Here is a 21,000-nt window from a genome sequence, read left to right as displayed (position 1 = left end):
ATATATAAATATAAAATAATTGATTTAATTATTGTTTTTTTTACAAATTTGATTATGCTAGGTGGACATTAAAATTAATCATTAAAATTAGTTATTAGTATAAAATATATATTAAAATATAAATACATATTAAAAATAAATTAAACCACATATATATTTATATATAAACACATTAGTAACTGATTTTAGTGTACCAATAATATTTTTATTTTATGTATTTTTTATTTTTACTAAAAATGAAGAGATTCGAATCTGCAACCTTTTTAAATGAGTATAAGAAGAAGAAGACTATGACATTTAAACTATAACTCATTAACATTCTTTATTGTGTGTTGATTAAAATATATTTTGCTTAAATATGGTTATTTAAAATTTCAACTGCACGTCTGCACATTTTTTTTATCTTAAAAAATAGTCCTACTACAATAAAATAGTGTTATAGTTTTATATAACGATTATTCTCATTCTTTTTGAGAAACACAAGTCTACAAAAAAATATATTTATTTAATTATTTAATATAATTATTCATTTGTTACCCAAAATTTTAAAAATAAATATAAAAATAAAATATTATTTTAGTCTTTAATATTTGAACTAAATTTTAATTTGATCTTTAATGTTTTAAACGTCTTATTTTAGTCCTAAAAATTTTTAAACGTCTTATTTCAATTCCAAAAAATTTTTAAGTGAATTTATTATTGTCCCACCATTAAATTTTATACAAATAATTCACATAATGAAGAGCAAATAATATTCAATTTTAGTATATAAATAAAATCGATGAATTATCAATCACTAATACAAAATTTTTTTCTTTAATTTTTAAACATTAATGATTGATTGTTAGAATTTAAAATTTTATACAATTTAAAAAAAATTGAAAAAAAAAGATATTACAAAAAATTTTAGTTATATTTTTTTAACCCTTAAAAAAAAATAACTCAACTAATAACATTGTTAACATTTATATTATTTATTTCGTTAACTATTACTATTAATTTTAACCGTAAAATCACATTAACCCTGTTTAAAGTAGACAAGTAGTACTTTATCTTAACTATAAATAAGCCCCGTTATGCTTCTCAACAGCTCAAATTTTGTTCATGTTTTATATTCGATCTGATCTGATAAGCGTGTGAACCCTAATTTCCTTTCGCCTCCAAAATCCAAATACGAGCAGCTCTGGTTGAAGAGATCGCAGCCCTAACCATTCCCATCTACTTCGAAATTCGAATCAATTATCCACCTTCAAGACTGCCAAGGTTAGCGCTAAAATTTTCTCATTTTCCAGATCCTGAGTGTTTATTTTAGTTTCGCTTCTCTTAATTTTTACCCTTTAGTTTGTAGTCTCTAAAATTCTTGCATGTCGTTTCGTACCTTTTTGCCCCCCTCGATTTTCCGTTCTTTTAAGGGTAACCGAACCCTAACAGTGTACAGCTAAATTCATTATCATTCGAGTCTGTTAGGATTTGCAATGGTGTGTTTTTGGTAGATTGTTTAATCTAAATTTTTAAATGATTTTGCTTCTCTTTATCGCAGGTTTTAGCTTTCAATAGATTGCAATTAGTTTTCTCTGGAACCATTTTGTAGAAGATAATTCTATACGTAGAACATGTCGAGCAAGAAGGATGAGAAATCTCAGGCCGCAGCTGATAGAATCAAAGCTGCGGCATTGAGTGCCGCAAAAGGGCTTAGTCGTGCCCAAGCTGAAAGGGCCGCCGCTGCAGCTGCCCGGAATGTGAATGCTTATGGTCAGAAGGAAGAAGGGCCTAGCAGATGGCAGGAGAAAAGGGAAGCCAAAAGGCAGATGTATTTGATGAGTACTGAGAAAGCTGTTAGATTGGGTGAAAGGAAAGACCTTAAGCCTGCAATGTCTGCCATTGGCGGATCAGCGCAGTGCCAGAAGTGCTTCCAAAGTGGCCACTGGACCTACGAATGTAAGAACGAGCGGGTTTACATGTCGAGGCCATCCAGGACACAGCAACTTAAGAATCCCAAGTTGAGGCTGAATATTTCTGTGAGCTTGGATATGGATGATAATAATCCCGATGCTACTAAGGATGAGAAGGCCGAAGTGAGTTCTAAGAAAACCAAAAGGAAATATCAATCTGACTCTGATTCGGGCAGTGATAGCGAGGATTCAGTATTTGAGACTGATAGTGGCAGCGAATCTTCATCGGTTACAGGATCAGAGTCTTCCGGAAGTAGTTCAGGGTACAGTTCCTCATCTGATTCAGAGGAAGAAAGAAGGCGAAGGAGGAAGAAGAAGCAGAAGAAGGGCGGAAGGCGCAGGAGGTATAGTACGTCTTCAGAATCATCTGATTCAGATTCAGAATCAGACTCTGATTCTGATGACAGGAGTCGTCGACGGAAAAAGCAGCACAATCGAAGACGCTGAATGTGAGTGAAGATTGTGTGGAGCAACAAACGATTTAGTGAGTGCAAGTCACAATCTGAGGATGTTTCCATCTCTACATTCATATGCAATCAACAAGAGTTTAACTGTTTAAGCAGATACCGTCCTTATTATGATATGGTTAATGTACAATAAGGTTTTTGCTATAGATGGCTCCGGCTTGTGTTTCTTTTCTGCGACTAGTTTTTTGTTCTGAACGTACTCTGAAGTTGATTTAAGCTTTTTGCATTAGACTAAACTATGGAGATGCCATGTGTTTGGAGATGTTTACATAGTTGATTTTTGCAAGTTGTGTAAGCTCCAGCTTCTATTGTCATGAGAGTATTAGGACTTTGTTAATTTAGTAATTTTTATGGTTCTGTTTAAATGCCGTTGCTTACACAAGTATTGGCATGAATCTCCTCGGTCTATTAATTTTACAGGATATTTAAAATATCCATGCCGGCTCAAATTTAGACGTGAATCACGTAATATATGTGCAATGCAAATGAGGAAAGTTCAACTGCAGAAGGGGGTTAACAAATTATTATCGTCATTATTATTATTATTATTGGTGTTAGTATTGCAATGCTACTTCGCTAGGAGAAATACTACTTCAACTTTAATCGAAACAGTTCTTTTATTTAAGAACATGCTATCAGAGACTCAATAACACAGTAGAGGGAATATAAAGTATGTATTTGATCAGGCAACACTTGACTCGGCTTTTATAGTTTTATCTCGAGTAGGTGATGGATTACTTCGCAAAAGCTTCCATATCCATCGGCGGAACAAACAGAGCCAGAGCAGTCAACGGCAACAACGATACCACAAAACATGTCCATTGTAGCTTATTCCTTGCAAAACACGTTTGCAGGCCGTAAATAAAATGTTTACTCACATTCTCACCTAATCTCTCTTGAGAAGGGCACAGCTGAGCTGTTCTACACCGAATTCCAGATCAAGTAGAGGGATCAGTTCGCGGTTAAGTAGTTCTCTCCTTAGCCCAAGCACCGACTTTCAATACACAGCATATATAACACACCACAAATATTGATATTAAACCAAAACACGCGACTAAGGCAAAGCCTAGGTAACACAAGCCCATGAAAATCCAGTTCCAACGGAAGAGCATCAACTCATCAAGAGAAGTCCATTGCATAGGTAACAGTTGAATACACATTTACAATGGATGATGACCCCTACAACACTACTGAAAAATTGACCCAACAAACTCGCTGCACATATCCCTACTACCGTCACATCCACAACCCCATGACAAAAATGAAAAAAAAAAAAAAAAAAAAAAATAGGAAAACCTGTGTTGGGCATATATTTGGTGCCCTATATCACGAAGTTCAACTAACTCTGACAAAGGAAATCATAACATGATCACCCCTTACCCGCATCCTGGATCCTTCGCAAGGCGCTATCAAAGTAAAGGAGCTAGGGGGATAAAAATCAGAAAGAAAGGGGAAGGAGGTGGGAAAGGAGAGAGAAACATAAGATTATTACTCCGAGGAAACGTTATACAAAAGCAACAATTACTAAGCTCAAAGCCTGAAATAGCAAACTGAAGGATAAGAGCAGATCCTCGCACGCAGCTGTATTAATGTCTTCCTGCCGTAGTGGCCTGTACAGTATATCTCTCCACATGTCCTCGATGGAATATTGGAATTCATAATCAGAATTTATCACCCCCTGAAGGCAAAGGTATTGCTTTGGCAGTCGGTCACCAGCAATATACGTCAAATAGAACAAATGATCTGCTTTCCTGCTTGATTCTAAAAGCTTATGATCCATTTACGGTCATCTCTGGCGACGATTTTGGCGGAACCAATGGACGTTCCTCTCCACTCAATTGTATGTTATCTGACGTTCCATGCAAGCGATCAGAAAATCCTCTGGAGGCTGCGGTTTCTTTTTCTACATGGTTATCTTCAGCTGCTTCCTTGCTATTATTTTCAGAGCTACTTGTAGAAACATTTGCCCCCTCTCCCTGATTGTCTTCACTTGAGTTCATTCTACCCTCAGTTGGTGCACCACCTGTATGAACGTTGTTTGTAGTTTTGTTACCAGGTAGCACAGCTTGGCTTAAGGTTGAACACAAAGCAGCAAAAACACTATCTTTAGATTTTGTATTCTTGAATGACTTCTGCTTCTTCACATGTTCTGATTCCTTGTCCTTTGAAGGCAGATTCCTTTTGAGCCGAAGAAACTCCATTTCCCCGTCATCTTCAGAAGCTTCTTTCTGCTTCTTTGGCGGTGGCCTGTAATCTTCATCATCCTCATCATCATCATAGTCAACCAGTCCACCGGACCTTGGACTGAAAATCAAGATGAACATATTAGATATTTACATTTACATTATATTGACTTCCAATCCAAACCAAAAAGTCAAAAAGAAACACCAGTCAACCTTGTTTGTGAATAGCTTGTAGCAACTCCATTAGATAAACTAGGTTGTCGTTCCCTTTTCTGATTAGGTGGAATGGATGCAGAGGCTGTATCCTCCTCATCACTGCATCACAAAATAGCCATGAGACTTTATCCTGCGTGTATAAAACCTCCTTCAATAACTAAGAGAAGAGAGGCGTACCTGTCCTCATTAAAGTAATGTTCCTCCTCCTCCTCCAGAGCACGCTCATCAGTTCTTCTTCGCAGATCGACCACATTAGCAGCATCTTTTGTGCCACCATTATCCATAGACTGCAAGCATGCATATAAGTAAAGCTCAAACCTATGTGGCACACCTATCCCGAGGACTAGTGGATAATTTAAGATAACAATACCTGCTCATATTTCACTCTCACAGAGTGAATGCATGCCAAATTCTCAAATTTCACCAACTTGTCCCAGAAAGAATCAATTATATATTTCAACAATGATTTCATATTCTCCTACACGATGCAATGATATCAGTGCAAAATACTTGCAGCATTAGTATTGAAATGAATACCAATAAGAACAGGCACCTTCCGTATATAGTCCAGAAGTTCCAGAACAGCAGAATGGAGCAGATTGTAGCGGTTGCCATTAGCAACAAAGGCATCTATAATTGGTTTGAGAACATTGTTCCGTACAAAATAGTTTATAAGATGCTCATCCTGCAGGTTAGCACTCTGAACTGTTAGTTGTATAGTATCTAAGGAGGAAACCATTGAAAATTTTCCAGAAACAACAATGGCATCAGAAAGAAAATACAAAAAATAAAGAGAATGACAGTAAAAGCTCAAAGCAACAAGCTAACAATAGGCTAATCACCTAGGAAGCACGGATGTGAGACGTGACCCCATATTGGGACACAGCAACTTTAAAAGCATACAGGATACGGCATATATTATTATTTTCTTAAAAACTCGCCGTCAGGTATAGGGCCCATAGAGTTATTTTAAACTTCATTATATCCTGAATTGGCACCAGATCGTATCAGTATTGTATCTTAACCTGGTGCTTCATAAATTAAAAAGGTTCAGCCATCTCAACCAACAATATGTTGAATTTCATGAATTTCAACTAGATCCCTTTGGGCAACAAGAAATAATGTCAAAGAACACAGAATAAATTCAAATTTTAGTCACCATTTCAGACATCTTATGAACTTACATGGCGGGAAAGTATAGTACGAACAAAACGGACAGCACCAACAACTAAGTATCTTTCTCTTCTCTGTGTCAGTAGCAAAATTTTTTCAATCACATTGTTAAGAAGAAAATTGCACCTGAAAGCAGCAAAGAGAGATCCATGATCAGAATTGTCATGACTCACTGAAAAGAAAATTCTACTAACTGCAGAGCAAGAGGTAATACTTTATCCTGTAAGGGTGATGTAGGACACAAAAGCATAGCAATTCACATATATTGGACAGTATCTCTGGCTTTGTCACATTCTGACATTGAGCTCTTCTTCTAGAGCCTATTAACTTGCTGCTTGCATCAACCATACTTTCTGAAGGACAAGATTCTGCAACAACTTCAACCAGTTGACCCAAATGCTTCTCAAAGAAAATATCAATAACTGTGTCCCTCTGCCAGATAGAACTGAAACAATCAATAAAACAAGTCCAGGAATGCATATCTTATTAACCTAGAAAAGGACTTCCATCTTATGTAAAAGAAGTTTTTTCCAACAATTTAGAGGATGTGTAATAAATTACTACTCAACATCCAAACTTATCTTTTTAACAAGTCGACTTCAAATGCAAAATAAGACTACTAACTGACATCTCCAATAATTAGAAGATACACAATTCAGAATCCAAACTAGCAAGAATAAATTCAACTGCATCAGTTCCAGTGATTTTTTGGTATATGATAGCAACATCAACCCTAGACAAACTACATTACCAACTAAAAAGATCAAAATTTTATTTTAGCAGAGAGAATTACAATCTAAAACTGAATACACCCGTACTATGCTTGGAGGCTTCTCTCTCCCCCCTCCATTTTAAACTTAAAAATCAAGAATAGTCATGTCATGTCAGGATAATGAATAAATAAACAAATTGCTAATCCAACACAAGGTTTCTGTTACACTCACGAAGAAATTAAAACCTCAAACTACTACAAATATAAGTAACATTCTTGTACCAAAACACTAGTTATTTGTGGCTAAAGGCTAAGAATCAATCATGTGTTAACTCAAATCACTATGTTTCCATTTCTATAAAACTTGTAATAAAATAAAAAAGTTCACCTCACTATTTATTTATAAGTAAATTAAAAAAAAACCAGAAAGTTTACCCAAAAACATTCACAACCGTTAAATATTATTATTGAAAAGGTAACAATACCCGATATAAACAAGGGTACCAAAGGAAACCTTGAAAATAAATATGTCATATATAACCATTATTATCATATCCATAGCAGTGACAAATACAGTTAAACAATTGAAATTAAAGAAAATATCAGTAACAGGTACCTGTGGTCCAGATAATGTACACGAATCCAATAGACTGCGAAGGATCTCAAGAAATTGGCAATGCATGTTGTCCCCAAAATCTGTTATCATTCCCTTAACCTGTACAGGATAACTTGTCTAATAAATACCTTCTCAGTAATTTTATACATTCATGTCATAAGAAAAATATGACCTCATTCGCATGCAAAGCATACCAGAAGTCCAAGAAGTGTTATTCCTTCCTGCCGAACAACATAGGATCGCAAAAGATTAGGATCTTGATTCAAGAAGAGAATCAGGATATCTGTTCTGCAACCATCATAATGAGTTCACATTAGAAATTAACCATAAGAAATGCATGAACACCCAAAACTGAATCATGAACAGATCAAGGTGACAAAGGGGAATCAATACCCAATTAGCACCAACTTCTTATCTTGACTTTGCAAAACCTGGGTGATGACATCAAAGACGCCTTCATTCATTAGATCCCTAAAAACATGCATAAAAATTAAAAGCTGAGAACCAACAGGGTTCATAAAACCTGCAAACCTAGCTAGAATAAATCAAATAAAAAATAACTAAGATTTAAACATCAGTACTACAAGTCAGAAAAGTATTATAAATGATTATAATACCATACTACAGTTGCACATTATTACATAGAATGTGAAAGATTACATAATACCGGTGCTATAATCTTGGTCGAAAAGCTCTAACTAGTTCCATGATCACAATATCACGTGTAATTACCTAAAGAGCCGAAGCTGCTGGACCATCTGTAAGCTCTTGCTTAAGGTACAAAACTCGTGCAGGAAATATACCTATTCATCCCATAAATGATGCATATCAAGTTTAAAATAAGAATCAGCACCAACAAAGACAACAATTATTAAGCAATACAGCTTTAAAATTTAGGAGTTATAATGATACAAGTTAGGATAATATCCTCACTAATGTAGCATATCAATATATGATAAAATTCAAATTTAATAACTATGATTCATTTAGAAGGAGAAACATCGCCCTTATTCTAATATCAATATATTTGTTCAATTATTAATCAAATCACTCTTTTTCAGGTATCTTGACATTTACAACTATTAAACAAGTAACATTTATAAGCATTGATAAAATGAAATATTAATTTTAGAAGGATTTCTGTGGCTCTTCTGACCAGAAAGCTAAGATGAAAAGGAGAAACAATTTTGACTTTCTGCACTTTCCAATTACAAATGTAATTCTAGAGTAGAATGGCAACATTTACGAAAATACATTCTACCAATATCTTATTCATCACATGTGGCAACATTTATGAAAATACATTCTACCAATATCTTATCGATCAAATGTTGGTAAATTTAAATCTGTGGCCAAGTTGAAAGCTAGAGAACAAGGGAGCCTGAGATCTGTGTAAAAGCCTATCCAAGGGGACAAGAGCACAGCAAAAAGTTTAATACTCGAGCAATAAATTTCTGAAGTTTTGAAAGATCATATGATGGGGGAGAAAGAAAAGAAGTGTTCAATAGGGAGCATCTATCAGTATAAACTCATGCAAGGATCCTAAAAGTCATCAAGAGGCACCATTCGCACTGCATGTATATAGTAAGTGTCATCTACTGGTAAGGGCAAATTCACATTGTAAAAGTTTCTTCATGATGGAAATTTCACAGTAGAACTGTCATGGTTGTGTTTGTTCCAACAACTATCAGAAATATTCAGAAGGATGGAACTGGAAATGGAATCTAACGCATGCAGAACCTCACTTTTTAAAAATCTGTCTTCTGATTTACTGTTTTAACCCATATTTGATTAAATTAAAAAGTTAGATCTTTTAATTATCCCAATTTTCCCTCTTTAATATTCAGAAAAGGTAAAGGAAATGCCTGTCAGTCTTTCTATTACATACAAGTTCTGACTACAGCCTACAAGAAGCAAATAAAACAATGTCTTAATCAAGACATACCAAGTTTTTCTTCGATTCAGGAGAGGTGGAAGGCAATTTTAACCTAGCAAACAACTCCTGGATAAATGTGTTGTCATCCTTCAACAAAGAAACAACCTAAAATATTGACAGGGCAGTTAATAATGAAGATAAAATATTTAACCAAGTTATCTTGTACTACTAATTGAAGCTTACCATGGCATTATTTGCATGTATTATGGAGTTGAGATTTGCACTAGTAGCCTCATCCAATACCCTAGCCAAAACAACATCCTGAATGTGGAAAGTAGTAAAATAAAAATTGCATTAAGGAAGAAATCAGCCTGCCAGTCAGCAATAACAAGATGAAAATTAACTAATTAAGACAAACCTTCAAAAAACCAACTCTATATGTCTGATGGATCTTTGACAAGACAAAGGGATCTTTTATAGGTATGGCCTACAAGAAGGGAGAAAAAAATACAGTAAGGTAGAACTTCCAGGCATGTCTACAGATATAGCTACAATCTTGAAGAGAAGAGGCAGGAGGACTTACCTCCTTAAAAATTACATGCTCCTTTAAGAATTTACGGTGATGTTGAACACACGGAAGCTCTGGATCATCTGCATATTAAAAAAGAGTAAAAAACAAGTGATTAAGGAACCTAAAACTGTAAGATGGAAAGGGGAATATGGAATGAAACCATCTAAAATCAATTACATTGGAACTAGAACCACTATTACCAGGTAAGGAATACCAATATACAATCACGATATGATAAAAGAATTTTCATTTAGAAACAAATAAGTGTATGAGAGGCACCGGTTCACGTAAACAGGAAATAAATTTCTGACGAATGAAACTTACACTCAAGCGCACCAATAATGTCCACTATATATTCATCACTAAAAATCCTCTCAAAAATCTGTGTGCTATTAAGTAAAACTGCAAGAGACGAACATATTCCTGTTATGAAGGAAGAAATAAATGACAACAAAAGGATCTAACACAATGACACAGTAATCAATACTTACTGATCCCTTTGACTATTTTATAAATCATGTGAAGGCCGTCTATATTTTCTAAGTCTTCACATAGTCGAAATACTTCCATCAGCTTCCGAACAAATTCTTGCTGCATTATAGACACAAGAGGGGGAAAAGTTGAAAAATCTTAAAATATGCATGGACCAAAAAGATGGAGTTTACAAAAAGTCTAAAGAGCATTCAGCCATACAGATGAATGATGTGATATATAGACTTTATAATAGATAAGCAAAACAGAAAGCAATAGGCAAGCAAGTTTATGATGTGAACAAGGTAAAATAAGTAATTAGCAGAACACTATATCAGTAGTGGAAATTAGAATTAAACACATATTAAATATTAACATAATATGCCGTCCTAAACTTAATTCGTTCATCATGAGAAAGACACATTATCATCGGGAAATATGATTTAAATTTGAAAACCATTAAAACAAATATCTTACATTTTTACATGAGACACTTCAATAACTTCGTCCAAATTATTAAGAGAGATTTGTTGCTTACAAGATATGCAAATTGCAAAGAAAATCTTGACACATTGCACAGATGAGAACATATAACATTATGCTTCATGTCATCATCCATTTAAGCTCCAATTGAGTTGAAGGTTTTATTCTATCTAACGTTTTTAGTGTTAAAATCATTGCATGGGTTTGTATATATTGGGAATTGACATAAGAAAGTCCCAGGTCTATGCATGCACCATAGACTGCATACTCTCCACAGCAAACAAGTTTAGAATTTACTCAATTCATTACTGTAGAAAAGGACAGGTTTTTGGCAAAAATACAAACTTTAAATGAATAGTAGCAATGGTAAGAGATCACCAGAGTATGCAGAATGAAAGTCACTGACCATCCCTATGAATATACATCAGATATAAATTCCGAAAGTTTATGTCAGCTTACATCACTTAAAATTAGATCTGTAAGCCGCAACTGATCTGTAATGCCACTGTCAACCACAATCTGCAAAGAAAACAGCCAAATTGATTATTTACAGCACAGCAAACTCACCATATCAAGTAACTATTCACACATTTCATTCGTTTATATCTTGTAGGTTAGAAATGAAAAAGGATTCTGACAAGAATGAAATTGTGAAAAAAAAAAAAAACGCAGAGGACAAATGCAAAATAGACGTAAATAGCTTGCATAAGAAAAATTAAGGAGGGGGGGGGGGATAGGTAAGCAAAAGCTAAGCAAAAAATAAGATGAAGGGATATGGCAGACCTTAAGAATCATAGGAAGTGTGGATAGCTGTACAGCAGGCAACTCCCTTAACTCACTGTTGACGCTGTGAAATGGCTCACCTAATGGAGAGAGAGAGAGAGAGAGAGAGAGAGAGAGAGAGAGAGAGAGAGAGAGAGAGCTTAGTCTATGTAGTAGAAACAAGAAGATTCAGAAAATAAAGTAAAACAAAATATTCAACAATTAACTATGTAAATAGTGGTGCATTTCAACTAGCAGAAATAATAATCAGCTCCTAAGAATCTTTTTTTAATTAGAAAAAAGAACTTTATTAAGATCAGGAAAAGGAAAGGGGTAAGAGTTCCCTTTTACGAAGCAAAACACGGAAAAAAAAATTATCTATAAAGCAAAGCTTTCCAATCTCTCAACATGTTTGAGAAGGATCGTCCTATTATATAGATCATGAGCTTTTCACCAAATAGATGCTAAGGGTATAACCCTATCTCCCATTAGACATTTGTCAGAAAATCTATCATTGATGGTGTGTGCATTACATCCTAAAAAACAATTTTAGATAGATGATAGAGTTAATATTCAAATTATTTACAAAACAAAAATCATTAACTAGCAAACAACAGTGCAACACGTGAGCATTTCCTGCTTAAAAAATGTATATTCCTGCTTAAAAAACTAATATAGTTGTAAGAATCTTCATTACTTACTATTTATTGTATTAAAATGTATATTCCTCCGCACATTGCAAATATGATCCCTGAATGAAACATGGACAGTAATTACGTTCAATTCCAAAGTAGCAAGAACAAAACCCAGAGCAACATGTAAATTAATTAAAATCACTAGTTATTCTATTCATTACCATATGTAAGAGCAGCCACTAGTCTCTTGAAAACTAAGTGCCAAATCTGTACCATATTCTGGATCTCTCCACGAGATAATTGTATCTAAGGAATAGAACATCCATCAAATTAACAAATACAAAGAACACTGATACATTACCAGAGTAAATGAATGAGCACAAGAAACAGAGCACAAGAAACTACCAATTACCTTCTTGTTTCCTATAAATATCTTCAGCATTGATGCGGTGCACAAGTATCTGATCATTGTCGTCTTCATCAAAAACATGTAAACCCAGATCTTCCGATCGCTGTTTAAATGCAAGGAATCTCAAAGCTTGTCCAATAAAGGAAAATCAACCATAACTGTAAATACGCATTTGAATACAGTAATATGCCCAATGACCACTTATTCTTTTCAATATCCACACCACATTAACTCCAAACTGTAAACATTTATGTGAGAAAAGGGGAATGTAATGGTAATCATATACCAGAAGAAAACAGTGGTCTCAGCAAAATTAACACATTCATCAACCCTTGAGAATCATGACTTATTAATAGATACTATATGGTTGGACTCAATACAACAACCATGCTAGTCAGTAATCACAAACAAAAGTTTCATTAGGAAGATGTACAAACCTCTATATAATCAACAACAACATGTCCAGTACCCTGGTCATCCCATTTCCCGTCATCATTAAGACGATAGACCTTGACACGCTGAAAACCAGTAACACAACAGATTACGAAATAAGGATCAAGTAATATAGCTCTCCAGATTCAAGCATTGATGGCATCAATGTAAAAGAAAAGGATTAAGAACACATTTCATGCATCATGCAAAAAAGTCCCAACAGGAGAACTTGTATGTAAGGAACAAAGATACACATAAACTACATTAGATCATCTCTATGCAGCCCACCTACAACGCTGCAACATCCTGTTATCAGTCACTAAGATGTGAAGTATAATGCACTCTTTTAGCTTTCTTTTCTTTACTTTAAGAGTAATGGCTTCAATGAGGGGAATGGTTTCTATAAGTCCCACATAAAATAAAGGTTTCCAATCATCCTGTTTCCTTGTTTTTTATTTGACTGAAATAAAATTAAAAAAGAAAGGAGGGGGAGGGGGGAGGGGAGGGGAATATGGTCACAAATATCAGAACAGAATCTAAACCTATCTCTCAAGCAAATATCATAACCAGATAGGATCATTTTTACATTAATGTATAAGAAGGTCAACATAGGATGTTAGATAGTAGATTTGCAATTGCTAACAACAACTGACAATAGGCAGGAAAGTGGAGGTTTTCCCCCTTCTTGTTAGATGACAGATAGGATAGAATTTAGTTAATTCAAGTTAAACAAGATAGCACTAAAAAGTTGATACCATTCATAAAACATTATTTGCTGTAAATCCCATTTATGTGTCTTCTTATGTGTTCTACTGTAAATCCAGATATGTGTTTTCTTGTTAATATGACCACTAAAACAATTGTTACAAAACAAATAAAAAGTTGCAAAGCCACTAGTAGTGGCTTCTTGGTCTTAGGGTTCTAGCTTCAAACCTCGAATAAATAAAATTGCAACTAGAAGTTCTATGGTCAAATAACTCCTGCCTTCATCTTTTTGTAAAAAGGTGCAGCCAATATTAAATTTATTATCATGTTATCTTGTAAGGATATGACGTGATGCCTAAATAAAACTTCAGCACTAGAAAAAATATAGTATTATGGAACTTTTAATATAGGGTAAAGTACTATTTTGGTCCCCAACGTTTGCGGTGAATCCTATTTTGGTCCCTAACATTTTAATCGTCCTATTTTTATCCCAAAACGTTTAAAATGGCATCAATGTTATCCCACCGTCAAATCCTTCACTAACACTTAACGAAATTGATGCACTATTAATAATGCTTTTGTTAAAACTACATTTGCTCAACCCCCCTCTCCCACCTTCACCCTCTTAACAAGTCCAACTCCCATTCTCCTACTCCCTTCTTCCTCTCCCTTTTACACTATTAATTCTCCAAGAGGGGTTTGAGGAGAAAGAAGAAGGGAGTAGGAGAATGGGAGTTGGACTTGTTAAGAGGGTGAAGGTGGGAGAGGGGGGTTGAGCAAATGTAGTTTTAACAAAAGCATTATTAATAGTACATCAATTTCGTTAAGTGTTAGTGAAGGATTTGACGGTGGAATAACATTGATGTCATTTTAAACGTTTTAGGATAAAAATAGGCCGATTAAAACGTTAGGGGACCAAAATAGGATTCATCCCAGACGTTGGAGACCAAAACAATACTTTACCCTTTAATATAAATCGTGTTTTTTTACCGAGAAAAATATAGTATACCGAACTTTTAGTATATTGTAAATTTTGATTCATGATTAAAGTTGATGAATTTATAGATGATTAACATGGCAGTTTATATAAAAGAGCAAAAAACACTTAATCTGATAAATGTAAATAGACAAAAATAGCTAAAGAAGAACACAATTAAATGTCAATACTATAAAAATTCGATATAAGACATGCAGTTTTTAAGAGAAGTTAGTTCTTAACTGTGATTCAGGTTGTGCCAGTAAAAAATACCCAGCATTCTATATATATGAATTACCTTTTTTTCTCTCAAATCTGGAACACTTTGCTCCCAAATTTTCCAGACAATGTTGATTGAGTATTTGAGTAAATTCCAATTTTAACACTTCACAGCAACTCCATCTCTTTTAGCATTGTGCAATTCCATTAATGGAATGTTAAATTGTTAGCTGCTTTTCTACTACTAGCTACGTCTAGTTAATTGACACCTAGCAACCCGTTCCACAAAACACTACATTTCTTGCATAAGCAATCCTAGATTACTCTCAAGTGAATCATTGTGAGATGCACTATCTCTATTTGACAGCCATAGCCAAAATAAGTAAGTCATAGTCACGACAAAAGCTCATGCGAATTAAAAGAACCACAGATATCAAAACTCCAGCACAAATAAATGCATTCTCAGCAAATTTCAGAAATGGGTCCTGTTACAGGCTTACAGCAGAGAACGATTCAATTCAATTGGGGATGAAGAGAAATAACAAGTGCCAAAAAAAAGTTATTTAAGAAGTCCACAGAAAAAGCAAAACAGGACAAGTCCAACGGAATCTACAACGATAGCATCAGACTCCATGAAGAACCTCGAGCTCCCGCACCAATAAATTAGATAGAAACTTCAACTCCAAAAATAATCAAATAGCAAAACAAAACACATCGACTAAGATTATATAGCTGAGGTGGAAGTTTCCAATTACTTGCCTGCATCGAATTGGCGTTAGCCTGTGATTTCTCTGGCGCGCCCATCTCAGCTCCTCAAATTCAAAAGCAGGTAAGGCGCATAACTCAACCTCGGGGGGCCTTGAGATTAGGGTTTTTGTGAAGAAGGAGAATGAGAGAGAAATTAATTACAGTGAAAGAATTAAGCTTCGCGGGATCAAAAGGAAACCCTAACCGCCATTGACGTAACAGCGTGAACTTTCTCCTCTCTCTCTCCTCTTTTTCTCTCTCTTCCCTTTTAATATTTTTTCTATGCAAAAATGTGACCCCGACCTTGGATTAAGCAGAGAAAGGAGTAGAAAACTATTAACGCTTTGTATTAAGGTGTGGAATGACAGTGATGCCCCTGGAGTTGGATCAAACTACGAACAGCCCATTGACTCAGGGCCCGCGCTGTTCCATGCGATTTCGCGGTTTGTTTTGTTTCGCCAATTTTCAATCCCAAAGTAAAATCAGTAAATGCCAAGCCGTTTGGGGTCTATCATACGATCCCCGCTAAAGTTCTAATCCCACAGCACAAAAAGATTTAAATCCGGATTAGCAATGGTCTGCCAATGGAAATATATTTATATTTTTTATATTTAATGTTATATTTAGTAAATAAAAGGATTGTTATGTGTTTATGTTTTTAGTTTCGTAAAATCAGAAATATTTTTAAAAATATTTATGAATATTTTTTTAAAATAATAAAATATTATCCAAAAAATTCTTATCATAACAAAAATAATCTTAAGTATATGAAATGACAAACTGTGTTAACAATATAATTATATAACAATTGACATTCTAAATTATTTTTAAATGTTATAAGTCGGATAAAATAAAATTTTAAATCAAATAATTATATCGATCCGGTAGACCTAACCATAATATTTATAACAATCTTCCTCAATTTTGAGGAAAATTTTGTGAGAATTGTGTTAGTTATTGAATCCTGTTAGAGAGCCAATGAAAAATTTTGACAAATGTGTATAATAAATTAGTTATTTAATTTAATAGAGATAAATAATAAATTTAAAAAATTTTATTCAGTTATTTTACATCAAAATTTAAATTTTAAATCCCCATTCAAATTTTAAACTTTTAAAAAATCTAGTTAGTTATTTTAAAAAAATAACTATCTAAAATCTTAATTTATTAAAATATTTCACTCAAATACTCTCTTCTTTTTCAATCGGCGGCCACTCACTTTCATCAATAATCATCCCATTTCACACGCACTCACCCTTAGTAAAAAATTAACCATCTACTTAAAGATAAAAATAATCATCCGCATACCTAATAAATTGAACATCTAACATATTTTAATTATTTATAACTAAACATAATCCAATCAAAATAATCATCTACATAAAAATTAAAATGACCATCCGCATACCTACTAAAATGACCATCCCAAATTGACCATCATTAAAATAGAAGATGATGAATAAACAAAAGAAACAACTATTATGGTGAAACATAATTTTGAAGGACTAGGCAGGCATTGTTGTGAAGCATAGGGCTCAAATCATGAAAGAAGCTAATCATGCTTGGATCCGAAGAAGGAGAGTATGGTGGTATCATCGGTGAGAAGTTGCTTGAAGAAATAGGAGAAAGCGAAGCCGGTTCGGAAGAGAGATGCGAAAACAACAGCAGCAACGTTAGGTTGAGCGTCGGAAGGCGAGGCGCGTCAGACTGACCGGCGGAGGTGAGGACGATGTCGGTTGAAGGATGCGGCAGCGTCGGTATGGCCGGTGAAAAATTCAGTGATGCGAGATGAGGATCGGAGATTAGAAATAACCGTACGTAGTGTGAATGGATTTAAATGCTAATCCTAATTTTTTAAATTTTAAAATATAAAATTAAATAATTAATTAATAATCTAATTTTTAATTATAATTTTATTTTTTTAATCTATTGTACACATTGTACACAATTAATATTGATTCCCAATACTTTCTCTTAGTTATTTGATTTTTTTTGACATTGAAAATTATATTATACCTAATTTTAAACGGTTGAGTGCTAAGATAGTATTTAATATGGAGTGTTGGAACTAAAATTAGAAAATTAAAATTCAGTATTATTTTGATAGTTAGAAACTAAAATTTAAATACAAAATTTCAGTTACTTCAATATTTTTAAAAAAATAGGATACACAGAATTGAAATTTTAAAGATAGATACTGAAACTCTAACAAATAACTCCTTCTCAAAATACTCTAATTCCAAGTTTATCCTCATCCAGTTCTTTTACCACCACTTCTGCTTTATTGCCGCCACCAAAACCACCATCTCTCACCTCATAACTTCATCCCATCTCTCATTTCTACCATCAACAATAATACGAAAAACAATATCATAAATATATCTCATAATTAGAATTGAGGGAAAAAAAAAAAGAGAATAGAAGAAAATAAAGGAAGAAAGGAGGAGACAATGGTGTAAAAAGAGGAGCTGCCAACGGGTGCTGAATCGAAGTGAACCGTGGATGCTAGGCAATGGCGACGGACAGGAAAAAGGAGAGTGAAGAGGGTGATACGACGTTCTGAGTGAAGAAGGTGGCGCTCCAAGGACGTGGGAAGAAGCGGCACCGAAATCACGATCTCGAGGATTTTTCTGGCGGCGTGATTGAGAAGCGTTACCACCACTGTCACACGCTTTGCTGAATGGGATCGTCTTTTGTGTCGATGTTCGTGAACTTGCCGATGACAGGATTGAATGGAGGTAGTCTTCAATGCTTCGACGTAGTTCCAGGATAGGGTCAGTGAAAAAAGGAGAGAAAGGGGTTCTGAAAATTGAATTTAAGGGGTTAGGATTTTATTTTAAAGTTGAAGTATAAATAAATATATTTTAATAACTTCAATAATTTCAATCTCTTATATTTTTATTTTAAATTAAACAGAATACACCAAACATAATATTTAAACTTAATTTACTCTCTGCCTCTTAATTTATATCTCTTAATCTCTGTCTTTCAATCTTAATTTCTCTATCTGAAGGTAACCTAAGTGATGGAGGTCCTAAATCATATTATTAAGTTTATATGCTTTCTGCAAATGTTGAAGGCTCTTTCTAAGAAATTCAAGGAAATGCAGTTTGATCATTTGAAGTTGCATTTCTTATAGTTATTCATGGTCATGCTTTATTTGAGACTCTTCTCAACCTCATCTCTTTAATATTCAACTTCCAACGACAAATCTTTCATACTCTCGTACCTAATCATCACATGTGGCTTCCCACCAAAAGTCGTCACTTCGATTTCCAATCGCATGAATTTCGAAACTAGTAAAAACCAAATGATGTGATTGCATTGGTTTATCGAAAACGACGGCATTTAATGTCTTCTAATTGTCACCCAAGTTATTCATTGCAAATGCCAAACGAACTTTGCAGCCAAATTTTGATTTTTTCGAGTCCTAAGGGTTTTTAACCTCCGACATATGCAAAATCATTGTGTTTGCCTCCAATCCTCACCCAACGCTTGTAGAACGAGATCATTCTCTGATTTGATTTCTTGCACATGTGCTTATGCACAATCTTTCACCACCCTTTCCACCCATCGGTTTCACCTTCAAATTAGGAATTTGGGAAAGATTGCTATGTATATTAGGGTAAGGTCTACTGGTTGTTTGGTTTAGATATTGAGAAGGGTAAAGTATTAAATTGGTCTCCTATGTTTTGGGTGAATCCTATTTTAATCCCCAACGTTTAAAGTGTCCTATTTATATCCAAAATAGTTTTAATTAGCCTCAATCAAGTCCTGTCGTTAAGTCACAGTGAAATTGGTAACAACGTGTCTGATGTGGCCGTTTAAAGGGGTAGGGGTTAATAGACGTGTAAGGTTCCCACGTTGAGACAGAACGCATACTCTAATACTGACTCTTCTTCTTCTTCTTGTGAAGCACGAAACGAAAATACCCACAAATCCTACCGATCGTCATTCAAAGGTTGCGATTCGAATGTAGAGAGGTGACATTGTCGTTCGCTAATATTCAAGTTCCACCCTAGCAGTTAGTTTGAAACCATTCATCTCCTAAAGAAGATTGTGTCAGGTATTCATTTATCAAATCTCCTCCACCCATTTGGTTTTCATCTTAATGCATGATGATATGTGATGATGCTATATGTGTGATTGTATAGTTCAATATTCATTTTATTGTTTTGTTTTGAAAGTTTTTATTTTGCCATAGTGATTAAATGTATGCCTTTAAATTGTTGTTGATTAATATGAGAATTTTATTGAGTATGTTATGTTTGTCTGACAGTTTATTGAGATAATGAGTTATTTTAGTGTCAAGATACACCATAAAAAAAGTTTGGGGTTTGACAGTGAACCTTTACACTATGTGGGGGTGAGACTTTCATAGTGGACTATTGTGATGAAGATAAGTGGAGTAGATTCGAGGCTACTAAGATAGTAGTCAAACAAGGTATTTGGCAGAGAATATCGATGCAATGTAGTATAAGTCTCTAAAAGAAGAAACAGAGAAAGGAATGAGGATGCTTCAGACAGATAATGACACAATAGATATAGCCAAAATTGGACTGAGGGATAACATAATGGAGTTTTTTGTTGTTCACAAAGATGGTACTACTGCTAGGAAAGCATGTACCATTGAGGAAGTCCAAGACATAGATGGTGGTGAGGCTAGTGCACCTATTGTGAAGACTGTTGGGTCTAGTCCAATTGTGGTGCATAAGGCCCAATCATCTATAGGGGCCAAGGTCGGTAAGAAACCCAAAGTTTTGGAGATACCTTAAAAGAGTATGGGGACATGTTCTATGTTAGAGGAGAATTGTATATCTGCAGAGAGGACAAATTCTTCAGGTAATGATGAATCTAAGGATGATGACTATCAGCCAAAGAGTGATGATGGAGATAATGATGAACAGTGGAGTGAATTCAGCTCTGAAGATAGTGCAATGGAAGTAGTTTTTTATAACAGTGATGATGATTGGAATGGTGATGGAGTTTGTTTGCTGTTGATATCACAACTATGAAGGATTCTCAAAAGATGAAAGAAAGTATTGCAGCTGAGAGAGTGGAAGTAGAATTCAGTGCCAGTTTTACTAAGGAAAAGGAGAAAGTGGTGGCTGTTGGACTAAGGGATGAAGATGATGGATATGACAGTGAGGAATTATGGGATGTCCCTGTAAGCGATGATGAAGGGGATCCCTCATTGAGGAAGTATCCTTTGCACAAACATTTGAAGAATATCAAAGAGTATAAACGAGAGGTTGGCATAATATATGTGGACAGGAATGCTTTTAAGGAATGTGTAACTAGCTATGCAGTGCACAGTGACAGAGGATTATGGTTCTCAAAGTGTGATAGCCGTATGTGGCATGCTAAGAAGGATGCAAGTGGTTTGCATACTGCC

At 34.6% G+C, this 21,000-nt stretch overlaps 2 protein-coding genes across 2 annotated transcripts; one reads left to right on the top strand and one right to left on the bottom strand.

Annotated features, from left to right (window-relative positions):
• Positions 1 to 1,079: 1,079 nt before the first annotated feature.
• LOC112723158 (uncharacterized) lies at positions 1,080 to 2,814 on the top strand. The gene is made up of 2 exons (XM_025774413.3): positions 1,080 to 1,263; positions 1,541 to 2,814. Exon 2 carries the CDS (start codon positions 1,614 to 1,616, stop codon positions 2,397 to 2,399), a length of 786 nt encoding a protein of 261 aa, XP_025630198.1. The 5' UTR covers positions 1,080 to 1,263; positions 1,541 to 1,613; the 3' UTR covers positions 2,400 to 2,814.
• A 700-nt stretch (positions 2,815 to 3,514) lies between these two features.
• LOC112723157 (uncharacterized) lies at positions 3,515 to 16,104 on the bottom strand. The gene is made up of 24 exons (XM_025774410.2): positions 15,618 to 16,104; positions 12,964 to 13,044; positions 12,530 to 12,629; positions 12,339 to 12,423; positions 12,184 to 12,233; positions 11,504 to 11,583; positions 11,180 to 11,239; positions 10,258 to 10,357; positions 10,091 to 10,168; positions 9,779 to 9,846; positions 9,614 to 9,682; positions 9,439 to 9,516; positions 9,265 to 9,360; positions 8,052 to 8,122; positions 7,713 to 7,790; positions 7,514 to 7,607; positions 7,320 to 7,418; positions 6,206 to 6,423; positions 6,003 to 6,117; positions 5,372 to 5,503; positions 5,189 to 5,296; positions 4,996 to 5,105; positions 4,816 to 4,917; positions 3,515 to 4,723 (listed from the first exon to the last, which is right to left on the bottom strand). The coding sequence occupies exons 1-24, from the start codon at positions 15,660 to 15,662 to the stop codon at positions 4,189 to 4,191; spliced, it is 2,652 nt and encodes an 883-aa protein (XP_025630195.1). The 5' UTR covers positions 15,663 to 16,104; the 3' UTR covers positions 3,515 to 4,188.
• Positions 16,105 to 21,000: the final 4,896 nt, after the last annotated feature.

Source organism: Arachis hypogaea, chromosome 11 (assembly GCF_003086295.3).
Source record: "Arachis hypogaea cultivar Tifrunner chromosome 11, arahy.Tifrunner.gnm2.J5K5, whole genome shotgun sequence".
NCBI lineage: Eukaryota > Viridiplantae > Streptophyta > Magnoliopsida > Fabales > Fabaceae > Arachis > Arachis hypogaea.
This window is presented reverse-complemented; position numbering and strand designations above follow the sequence as displayed.